The following is an 11,559-nucleotide window of genomic DNA, read 5'->3' as shown; positions in this document are numbered from 1 at the left end:
AAGAAGGGATGAAGTCTGATTTAATCTGATCTAGATTTTTTATCTTTCCGACTCGTGAGGTCCTCGCACAGCATCTGGGCATGCCGCAGAAGAAAGCACAGCCGCCTGACCCAGAGGGGCTGCCTATAAATAAGCCTGGAAAGAAATCAGGTCGACCCGCAGCGGTGCTGTAAGTCGATACGGCGTACGCGTCTACAGGATCCCGATGTCTTTGCCTGAAGAAGTGAAGAGCGCTTGGATTTTGAGCCCTGCCGGCCTGGAGGATGCCTCTTGTGAGACCTGCAGACCTGCAGACGAGCCTCACCTGTCACAGAGTGTCGTCACCCAAGGCCGACCGGTGTCCCCCCCCCTTTCCGCCCCCGTCGGCTGCGCGCACGCAACACTGTATCTCCGCATAGATTTGCATATGACAGGAGAGTGAGCGGCCGGCACCAATCAGCGCTCCGGGCCCCCCTGTAACTAGTCATATGCTCAGCCCGTGTTATCGCTGCTAGGCGTGCTCGACGGGTTGCGATATCAATACTGTAGATCCGAAAATCGTCAGAGGGCTGTCGTTCTGTGGATTTTCTTTAAATATTTATTCATTTAAGCTGTTGGGTTTTTTTTCCCCCCTTCTCCTTCCCGTTCAGCCTCTTCTTTCTGCAGAGTATCTGGGGATTTGCGCACTGGGCACAATGGTGTGCGGCGGGTTCACCTGTTCGAAAAACTCCCTCTGCGCCCTCAACATTCTCTATGTTGTAAGTATGCTGCTGGGCACGGAGCTGCCATATGGTGTTATATGCCGGAGCCGGGCTGGCTGGGGCTGATTTCGATATTATACCCCTGCTGGGTCTATGCGAGGTGTCGATGGTATTGTACAGTGTATGTCACAAAAAACACGACACAGCTGTCGGTATTAACGGGACGGGGTTGGTGTTAATTATTCGGTGAAACAGAAAGAATAATTATTCTCTCAGACACACACACAAAAAAAACCCTATAAATATGATCTATACCGTAGGTTTCTATACAAATTTTATTTTCGTAAGGGGTTCCAGCAACCTATTTTCAGCAAGGCTGGCGTCTGAGCATGTTAAATGGTTTCAGTACTCATAAGGCAGTAGTCAGAATATTGTATATTATATACAATATACTGTACCCGAAGAAGGCTCCACGGCCGAAACGTTGTGTTTTCTTCTCTTTTCAGCATGGAATAAACCTATTGCGTGTTCCTTTGCATACTGTATATTGGTCTCGTTTTTGAAGAGCAAAGGACTTTTGAAATGTTTATATTTAATTTTTAATATCCGGTATCCGGTATTGACATACGTTTTGTAATATATATATATATTTATTTTTCTAACCTACAAATTGGCAGTCAGCAACGATATGTTATTTTCATATTCATTCTGTGAGACTTATTTTAATCAAAGTGACCTGACAGGTCGCAGCACCTTCCGCGCAGGTGACATTCCGACTTTTATCGCAGTATGATATCATTTATTGTATCGCACATCGCACACCTGTGCAAAGTACTGTTCCATCACGGAGTGCAGCATTGCTGTACTAACTGTCACTAATTAACCGGCGAGGGTACTGTAATGTGATTAGTCTCGGTGTGAAAGTAGTTTTTGAACCAATGTCCGAAATCACTAAACATTAAACACTTTATTCGCCTGGGGTGCTGTAATCTGTTATTTAAAGTGAAGCGAATTCTTACAAATCCTTAAATACTCCAGATTTTCCAAATAATGTTTTCTGACAAATGCTACAAACTCATGAAAAAAACAAAGTTGTACAGTACGTGAATGTAAAGGTTCAACGAGTGAAAATGAAATATGTGGACCGCTCTACTAATTGGAGAAGACGTCAAATAGGATCTAGAAGCCAGCGCGTCCTGTGCAGGGGGAATGCTTATTTTAGTTGTGTGTTTGTCCGGGTGAGGATATGTAATTTAGCATCTACATTCGGTTTGTGGCATTGTGATCGTGATGCGGGGATGTTTTGTATGTAAGTATGGATCTAGACGCACAGCTAAAGCACTTAAATCACACAACAATGTGGTTTTAGAAACTGGTCCACAACTCCCATCATCCAAATGAGCTTCTCCAGAAACAAAGAAAAAAACCTTTCCACCCTCAGCAGAGTGTGAAATCAGCAGGGTCACACATCAGATCTGCTCTGAAAGTATTTCTAGTGGACCTACACTTTATTTTATGCCTAATAGTAGCTTTAACTTTAATAATTATAGGGTTTACTTTATTGTGATGTTTAATTTAAGGTTCCCTCTACAGAGAGATTTCTTAAAGAGGGGTATGAAAACCAGAATAGGTTTAAATCCTCTGGTTCACTGTGATTCCTCCTTTCTTGGTTCTAGGAAGTTAAACTTTCAGTTGAACTCATGACTTGTGGGTGTTGTCAGTGTGATCTGTTGTCTTGACACTGGGGCTTATGAGCTGAATTCCCAAAGACTGTGCTTAGGGCAGTTGTGTCCGTTCAGATATTCCTGACTGATAGGAAGATATGAAGACTCAAGTCCTTGCTGCTGCCTTGTAGTGCTCGCCTGTAACAGAACAGTGTACCTTGACAATTTCTCACTTCATCCCTTGTTTTAGGGAAGCAGATTACATGTGTAATTGTCCAAACAAATTAAGAAATAAGTCAAACAAAGTGCACAAGTAAATGTGATGCCTGAAAGCACATCTGAGCAGGATCTCTGATTTTAAGTGGCTGAACTAGGCACATATCTGTTAGAGTTTGGTAATGGTATCCAAAGTAATGGCTGCAGATTCATATAAATTGCAACTTCCAGTCATATCGAAGGAATAATTAATGAATACCTGGGTATTTCCTCTGGGATCCAACAAGGTTCTGGTAACGAGTGTTGCTGGTCTCATTTCAGTGCTGAGAGAAGTGCATCTTATTTTAAAATCTGACTGTTTACCTTGAATCATAGATTTGATTTGGGTTTTTTTTTCCCCGGTGTTTCACATAGTTTAATTAGCTCCATGCAGGACCGGTAGTGGGAGACGCTCCCGTGTCTCGTGATGTCACACACAAGTGAATGCCTGCAGTTACTTTGCACGGCCTTTTATATCTTTCTCATTTCACCTCTAGCGGCCATGATCACACTGATCTCTCCGTCTGCGTTCTCCTATTGCAGTTGAAAAACCCTTCTTAAAACTCCAACATCAGAAAGATTATCGTGAAACATGGCTCACACCTTCCCCCTGCTCTCGATGTCAGACTCGTTTCCTAATCCTCTCTATTCATTTGCAGGTTTCGACTTCACACATCTCTTCACCTCTCTCCACTCCTGCCTCCCCCACACCCCCGGCTTCTGTTCTCCTGTGCTGCAGTATATAATCTGTGCTGACTTCCCTGTCTTTCTCACACCCGAAGAAGGCTCCACAGCCGAAACGCTGTGTTTCCTTTCTTCTCTTTTCAGCAATGGAATAAACCTATTACTTGTTCCTTTGCAGCCTGCGCATGTTGACGCAGCTCCCCACCTGAACTACTTTTATATCTTAGTTCATTCTGTCAGGCTCCTGGGGCCATATCTCTTAGATAACAGAAACACCTTTAAAATACTGTAAGTAAATGAGAAATCTTACTGTACACTGACCTTATACGTTATTCCTGTGCACGTGCAATATTTTCCCCCATCAACTTTAAAATGCTTAGTTTCTCCGCGTGTTCTGGTGGTGTAGCTGTCAGATTGGTAACTGCCAGAATCGTCAGCTCTTCTTTTGCGGGTGTTGAGCTGCTTCAGTATTTACGGTACTGAAAACCTTGTTTGAAATCCTTTTCTTCTGCTTCAGTGTGTCAAGCCACAGTTCTCGAGTGAGATCTTAAAAATATATATATAACGGAACGTTTTTAGGCCGCGTGTTTCACACAGTGAAGGCAGTGTGCTCATGTGCTGTACTCTCTGTCCTCCTTTCCTTGCAGATGGTGAGCTTGCTGATGATTGGGGTCGCAGCCTGGGGGAAATGGTTCGGCCTGGTTTCCAGTTTCCAGGTGGTTGGAGGGGTGATAGGAGTCGGGATCTTCCTCTTTTTCGTGGCTCTGGTGGGGTTGATCGGTGCCATGAAGCATCATCAGGTCCTGCTGTTTTTCGTATCCTTTAATGTGAAGAGAGCATAGCTGGAATAATAGGAGTGGCAGTATCTCAGGTTTGGTTAAACAGAGGTAGTGCTTCAGGAAAGCCTGTGAAATTACTGTACCGTAGGCGGAAGAGTGGAATATGTCGTTTAGGACCACTTTATGATAGTCTTCATGTCATCTTCATGCAGGGGAATACAAGGTGGTGAGCATGTAGGAGGAGGAGGGCCAGTTCACTCAGCTATCTGCTGGGTGACACTGCACAGAAGATCAGGGAAGAAGTGAGAGGCCGCTTCACGAGTTGAATTAGTGAGAAATGTGGGGAGTCCAGATTGTACGTTTGGAGTTTAGCCAGGACAACAGGGTTAGCACCTCTATGTCTCACCTGAAAGATTGCGCAACAAATTGTGGGGATTAGAAAGGTATGTGTTTGGAAACCAAGGGAACTATCTGAATAAATCCAAAGTTTCTGATGCAGATTGACCACACATTTCCACTAAGGGGCTGTCTAAAGAACAGGATAAGAGTAGCAGAAAACAGTGTTCTATGTTCTCCTGGGGGAATTCCTGTTCTTCAGTCCCAAAAAATGAAGCAACAGAACTGTCCCGGACGTCCAAAGGGACTAACCGTGGGGAGCAGGAGAGCGGAAAAAGACCCATATGCGTAGCGGCGAGACGGGAAAAAGGCCCGGGCTCGTTCATGCAAAGAGTTCAGGAATGCCGTATAGAAACCTATGCCCTCAGGTAGCGGACGTGGGGCGACCTGGTGCTAGACGGGTCTCAGGACATCCGAACGTCAATGCTGAGCGAGGGCAGAGTGCAAGACCCGGAAATATATAGCCCAAGGGAAAGAGAGGGACCGGAAGGACAGCAGACCGGAAACTAGGGACAGGACAGAGTGGGAGCGCCCTCTGGCTGCAGAGGGCGTGACAAGAACACCATGAATGATTTCAGTAACACTTAAACATGGGGAGGGGGGGACAGTCCAGGTGTTGAAGTTAAGAGATCGCTTTATTAGCCATATACACTTTCTTGCAGTAGGGATTTGTCTTTTCACACAGATGGGGATAGAGAAGCTTGGGGTCAGAGCACAGGGTCAGCCAATAATACGCCACTTCTGGAGCACTTGGGGTTCAGGGCCTTGCTCAGGGGCCCAATGGAGTAGGATTCCTCCGCCGGCCGCAGGATACGAACTGGCAACCTTCCAGCCACAGGCGCGGATCCTGAGCCACAGAGCCACCGCTCCGCCCACATAAGTTACTGATTAGTCAGTGTATCAGGTAAAAAATATATTTTTTTAAATTCTAATATGCAGGATGCAGGAGGTGGAAGTGATCATTAACTGCAACAGAGTTTTTGGTGCCAAGATAACGCTCTTGCCTTCGCTGTAGGAGAACCCAGTACACACTACCCTGTGAGTGCTTCATTATGGAAATTTAACTAAAATATTTGTATGCTTCCTGGATTAAAAAAGTAGAACCACTTCCTGCTACACTTTGTATCGGTCCTAATCCATCTATTGTGATAAAGTTGCTTGATCCCGTTCAGGCTTAGTTCAACCTGGAGCCTATTCTGGAATCACAGGGTGTGAGGCGGGACCTCCCCCCGATTGAGATGCTGACTGTGTCGTTCACTGATTGTGACAGGATGTCTGCTTGTTGTCTCAGCACTACCTTGGGTAGGGTTTGGATAAGGCAAGCTCTTTTGGCTCCTGCCACAGCAGCTAGCCCTGCAACTTCCTGGGTTGCCTGCAGGCATGCCCTGAGAGATGTGCCTGTTCTCCAGTCAGCATTAGGCCTCCTGTACAGTATCGCTGTGGAGCAGACAGGACACCGTGCGGTGATGGGCGGACAGTTCAAATGGTTGGCAGTCTGGGACTGTAGGTGCCACAATATGCAGTTGCCATCCAATGGCAATGGCGTGACATCGCTGTGCTAGGAGATGGCACACTTTTCCACGTGTGCACTCAGCGTGGCTTGAATGGTTTACTGTAAAAGATTAATGTCAAAACGAAGTTGTAAGACATAAGTTATAAGAGAAGTTCAGGAGGAGCCAGTTTGCACCAGACCTGGGTTTCTTCATTCACGCCCACTCTGTCCTTTGCACTTGTTTCTAGGCAGCCGCAGAGAAGGTTCCCCCCATATACTGCCCCCCTTTTCGGCTGGTGTCCAACTGGTCAGTACTGGCCTTCGATTCTTCCTCCTCCCGTGCCTCTAACCACATACATAGCTAATATCGCTTCCTTTGAAGAGCATTAAGCTTGAAATTAGTTCCTATTTAGTTAAATTCAGCAAGTGGCAAATCTCTTATGCATTACTTTTAGGCTCCTTTTAGGCTCTGTCCAGTGGGGGAGGGGGATATTGGACCAGGACCCACAGAGGATTATTTTCATCCACTAGGACTTTTTGTTTTGTTTTTCTCTGCTTTTCCCACATGATCTCCTACTTTTGCTGAACCCACTCTACTTGCATTCCGTCGCATTTCAGAGTCCCCAGGAAACCGCGTCTCCCAGTAGTTGGTTCCCCACGCTAGCTGGTCCTGCTACTGCTGTAAGCTGCTAGCACTGACCTGTGTCCTGGGACCTGCAAACTTGCATCACACACATTTTATCATCTGTTACACGCATGTATTTTGGCCAAACATCTAATTTTCAGTCAAACGGATTGGCTCTTAGTTCAGCATTTGAGCTCTGCATTAGCGTATTTATTTATTGGGATGTAGCTGAGCTACTGAAGTTATTGTTAGTTGAAAGTGTGAAGATTAAGTCCCGACTGAATGTGATAATATTGCCATAATTATTTTATACGTTGATAATCATGTAAAACTAGACAGTGGACAGTGGAGGGTCAGGAAGAGCTGTTTTGTCACATGGTTTTGTGCAACTGAATGAAAAATCATTCTAGAAAACATCTCTTCCATTTTAATTTGCATGCATATTTTCATTTCAGAATTGCTCTGCTTCTTATAAAAAGCCTTCCGGATGGAAGTATGTTTTTTTATTGTGTGAGTAAGTTGTGTGAGTAAGAATAGTAGGGAATAGTTCATCTTAAGTACACAGTGGGTGTGGCTGTACTCCCCTGACACAGAAGACAGATATAAGCTTTACTATAAAGGTGTAGCAGATCAAACATTTGATAATTGAAAAGCTAATAGAACTAAATACCTTATTCCTGTAGACTCCTTACATGGAGAAATATTAACATCGGTATAATCCATTCCTTTATTTATTACTCAGCAAAGAGTCAGCCTGTCCTTTCTCTGTTTATATATTTTTATATATTTTATTATTTTATATGCTGTAAATAATAAGTTCATTTTCTGAGCCTGGAACAAGTGCAGTAGTGAAACAGTTCTATAAATAGAAACAGTGCCTCCCTGATGTGCAGATTCAGGCTAAAGGCAGAGTTGAGAATACTCGAGCAAACTGCTTTTAAAAGCACAGGTGCAGTGAGCAGGCATGTAAAATGTCTGACAGTCTAACAAACAATAAAACAAGGCCACTTTGTTACCCAAACAATAGCTTGAAATGTGGAATCATTAGCTGTGTGAAATACTGTATGTCCTTCTGTGCTAGCATTGCTGCATTGTGTGACTTCTTTTTGAGGCAATGTAAAAATATTAGATAAGGTCTTAAAGGATAACAGAGTATTGAATATGAAAATTAGAGTTTGGGGCTGTTACTAATGTTGCTAAGAGCAGTGATGTCACTAGTGGGATTATGCATCCATTCCAGGTGTTGCTACCAGCCTGTCTCTTAACCTTTAAGCTATGTGCTGCCACCTCAGTGCTACAGAGATGATGTCATCAACCGGCTACTGTGGCTCCTCTGTTTCTCTAAAGAGCTGTATCTTGTTAATTGTTATCTTGCATTGGCCGCTCTGTATTGAGCACCTAGGTTTTCTTCTTTAAGGTTGGGAACTCTATGTCATGGCTAAATTATTTCCTTGATTGTCTGAACAGTATATGATTATTCTCTTCATGGTGTTTGTTGTTCAGTTTTCGGTTTCCTGTGCTTGCCTTGCACTAAATAAGGAACAGCAGGTATGTAAACTTTGATTATTTGAATAGTCCAAACAGAGAATAACCACTTGATCGTCTTTTTTCCCTTATCCTTTTAATGTTTTATGCTTCACTTATGAGTCTCAATATACAATATTCCTGAGTGATTATCCTTAACATGAAATACCAAAGGGTGAAAACAGTATTTATGGGTCTTTTAATTAAGTATGTGTAACATATATACTATACTCTGCTAAATATAAGGTGGCACTGGTCAACAAATAATGACTAAAACTGTATTTTTATGGAAATTAAAGTCTCTTAAAGATTTTTTTGCATATATCTATAAATACATCTACTTTTTTTGCATACATCTTTATAAAACTTTATCAAGTTTGCAGAATAAAACTGTACTCATACAAATGGTTATTCTGAACAGGTGATGTGCAGTTGTAGAAAGTCCTTAGCAAAAATTGATCCATGATGAGTATTATAATAGAACTAGTAGACCACATTGATATCACTGATGTCATGTGTTAAATGCAATTTTGTCAGTTTCACAGTCTGTCTTCCTCATAGGATCACCTCTTAGAAGCAGGCTGGAACAATTCTCAAACCACACAGGGGGATATTGAGAAAAGTCTGAACTGCTGTGGGTTTTCAACCGTTGACTACAGTCAGCCTTGTGATGCTGTAAGTGCGATCTTAATTTCACTTCTTGTAAAAAATGCTAACGGGACTCAGGCCAACAACACATACAGTACAGTACAACAGATGAGTCTGATCTCATTCCGCTTAATGCAGTAATGTACAGTAACTACACCTCTGTTATTAAGCACTTTCATTCCCATCTATTTTTAAATGGCGTGCCATCCCTACAGCTGGAGCACCTCTTGCTTAGACAAGGTAAAGAAGGAGCATCACCAGGTATGTCCATCCCTGGCAGCACTGACCTGTTATGACCCCCCAGTGTCCTAACTATTGTTAGATGCTGTGATGTGCCGACCAGTGGTCTGGTTAGCTCTTGTTCGGACTCTGCCTGGGCTTGGGGTTGCCTTCAAAGGACAGAAACCTGACAATGACCGGTCCAGTAAGCTGCCATGGCCCTGTCTATAGGTTTCCCCCTGAACCGGTGCAGCAGATTCTCTCCTCTCCACCTGATCTGCTGTGCAGTGAGTATGCAGAAGTATTTGCATACTGAGAGCAGTATACAGTAAGACATCCACAGAGTTCTGTGTTATTATCTCATCTTTCTTTTTCAATTCCAGACTTGTTATCATAACAATTCCTGCGTATCCTGTGCGTCTAAAATCCAGGAGCATGCAGGGGAGGTGTTGAGGTTTGTTGGAGGTATCGGGCTGTTCTTCAGTTTCACGGAGGTGGGTGCCTTTAATACAGTGCCATTCAATGAAGTGCATAGTTTAAGTTTAACAAGTTTAGTAACTGTTTTCAAAGTCAATTCCCCTGGATGTACTGGCTAAATTAATAACGTTGTCTTCTGAACAAGCAGGTAAGGAGTTAACCCTAGAAACATCAAATAAAGTTCTTAAAACTGCGGTCTTCATAATCACAAGTAGATTTCTAAATTCTTTGATCTGTAATTAAATGCATGAAGTCATTTTTGCTCCATAAATATCTGTTTTGTGTTTATTTCAGATTTTGGGAGTGTGGCTAACATATAGGTACAGGAATCAGAAAGACCCACGAGCAAATCCCAGTGCTTTTCTGTGATAAGAAAGCAATAAAATACCTTGTTAAAAAAATGCACTATATTAATTGAAGACATGTTAACATTTTTCCTGTCTTGGAATGATCTTTGTAAATGGAAGAGGCTATTCTTTCCACTGGATGTGTTATCTGTAACATCGTCATTGGAAATGACAGAGATGTGTATTAATAATATAAGAACACTCCAATATGTCTGTGAACACACTGCTGTCTAGCATTTTAGTACCTTGCTGTGTTCTCTGGAAATGTTTTCCTGGTTCACTTCTTTGATCATTTTAAACCAAGTATTGCTGAAGAAAACAGGGGGAAGTGTAGAATAGTGTTTCAAAATTATTTCTGAAGAATTGTATTTTCAATTGGTCATCTTGATCTACAGATTTATTACATATGTTTAATTTTATTAGAAACTGGTGTTGTGATTTTTGTTCATAGACTTCTTGTATAATATGGAACTTGTTGGCAAATATGTTGGGAATTTACACATTTCAGGTAATCATTTTCATCTTGATATTTAGCTACTGTAGTGCAGAATGTGACACTAATGGAGGCAGACTACATGATTTGCATGCTAGATTCAAAGACTTGTCAGTGCAGAGAATATTTATTACTAATTACGTGCAATAACTGATGGGAAACTGCTGTTCCAAGTTTGTGAAGTGAAGCTCTAAACTGAAAAAAAACTTTGAAGTATTACAAAGACAACATGTTTCTAGCTGATGCTGAACTTATTCAATGTCTGCTATTTATAAATTGTTTTCTCACATATATATATTTAAATGACAAAATATGAAGTAAATGCCATTCTTAATTTATACCATGAATACAGATGTATTTTAGTGTCTTTAATGCTTACTCTGTTTCTCATTAGTTTGGGCCACAGTCAGTACTGTGAAAATAAATGTGACAGAGTTAAAAAGTTTTATCATATTTACTTTCTGCATAGTAACTCCCCTTTCAGCTTTTCTAAAAAAAAAACAAAACAATGTCAGATTTATTAAATTAAGATACATCTCTTTGTTTAATCTTTAATTGTAAGGTAGCACCCTTTGTAGACTTGACACAATTTTTACTACTGAGGTTTGATCTATGACTACTGCATATGACATTTTGCCTGTGACCGAATGTGTGCTTGACCTGTTCTTGCATGAACTGCTGACGTGTGTGCTGTTAGATTAGAAGGCTCTGTGAATTCAGCCTGTGTAACTGAGCATTTGTACCAATAAAAAAATAATTTGATATATTGATTCTGTTGTGTTTCATAAAACGTCCCTTTGAAGACCGGAATTAAGTTTCTTACATGCTGTTACATGCACAAGCATAACGAAATTCTTATACCAAATGCTGTAGTTTATACTGTGCCTCACACCTTACTTTATAGGTAGTGATCTTCTTTTTCTGTATCTTTAAACTTTCTTGATGGCTGATTGTCTCCTTGTGTAACTTGAACTAACAATGAATACAAGCTGAGCTGTTTTCCACTGACCCTCTCAGCAGTGGAGAGCTGTGCCTGAAAACTCCCTCCAGCAGAGTTCCTAGGTAACGCAGTTCACCAGTTCCAGAGCATTCCAGTCCCGCAGTTAAATGACACACTTGTGATGTGTGTGTGTGTGGTTGCACAGTTACTTTCACCTGCTGTTGAATGAGATGTCCTGACTATTTTTGATGTACACAGTATGTGGTTTATAATAATTGTAACTACAATATATAAAATAATTGTGATGATAAAGACACACTGTAATGAGCAAGCCAG

At 41.9% G+C, this 11,559-nt stretch overlaps 1 protein-coding gene across 1 annotated transcript; it reads left to right on the top strand.

The window, feature by feature from the left end:
* Positions 1-429: 429 nt before the first annotated feature.
* On the top strand, positions 430-11,053 carry tspan13a (tetraspanin 13a). Its single transcript, XM_088600441.1, has 6 exons — positions 430-737; positions 3,931-4,098; positions 8,043-8,123; positions 8,661-8,774; positions 9,350-9,460; positions 9,738-11,053. The coding sequence occupies exons 1-6, from the start codon at positions 675-677 to the stop codon at positions 9,810-9,812; spliced, it is 612 nt and encodes a 203-aa protein (XP_088456567.1). The 5' UTR covers positions 430-674; the 3' UTR covers positions 9,813-11,053.
* Positions 11,054-11,559: the final 506 nt, after the last annotated feature.

The sequence above is a fragment of the Lepisosteus platostomus genome, chromosome 12, assembly GCF_059453375.1.
Source record: "Lepisosteus platostomus isolate fLepPlt1 chromosome 12, fLepPlt1.hap1, whole genome shotgun sequence".
Taxonomy (NCBI): Eukaryota; Metazoa; Chordata; class Actinopteri; order Semionotiformes; family Lepisosteidae; genus Lepisosteus; species Lepisosteus platostomus.
The sequence above is the reverse complement of the archived record's forward strand: the minus strand, read 5'-3'. Positions and strand labels throughout refer to the sequence as shown.

Coding starts and splice junctions, on each gene's coding strand:
- tspan13a (XM_088600441.1), top strand. CDS start 675: ATGGTGTGCGGCGGGTTCACCTGTTCGAAAAACTCCCTCTGCGCCCTC. Junction 738..3,930: donor CCCTCAACATTCTCTATGTT/GTAAGTATGCTG, acceptor CTTTCCTTGCAG/ATGGTGAGCTTGCTGATGAT. Junction 4,099..8,042: donor ATCAGGTCCTGCTGTTTTTC/GTATCCTTTAAT, acceptor TTGTCTGAACAG/TATATGATTATTCTCTTCAT.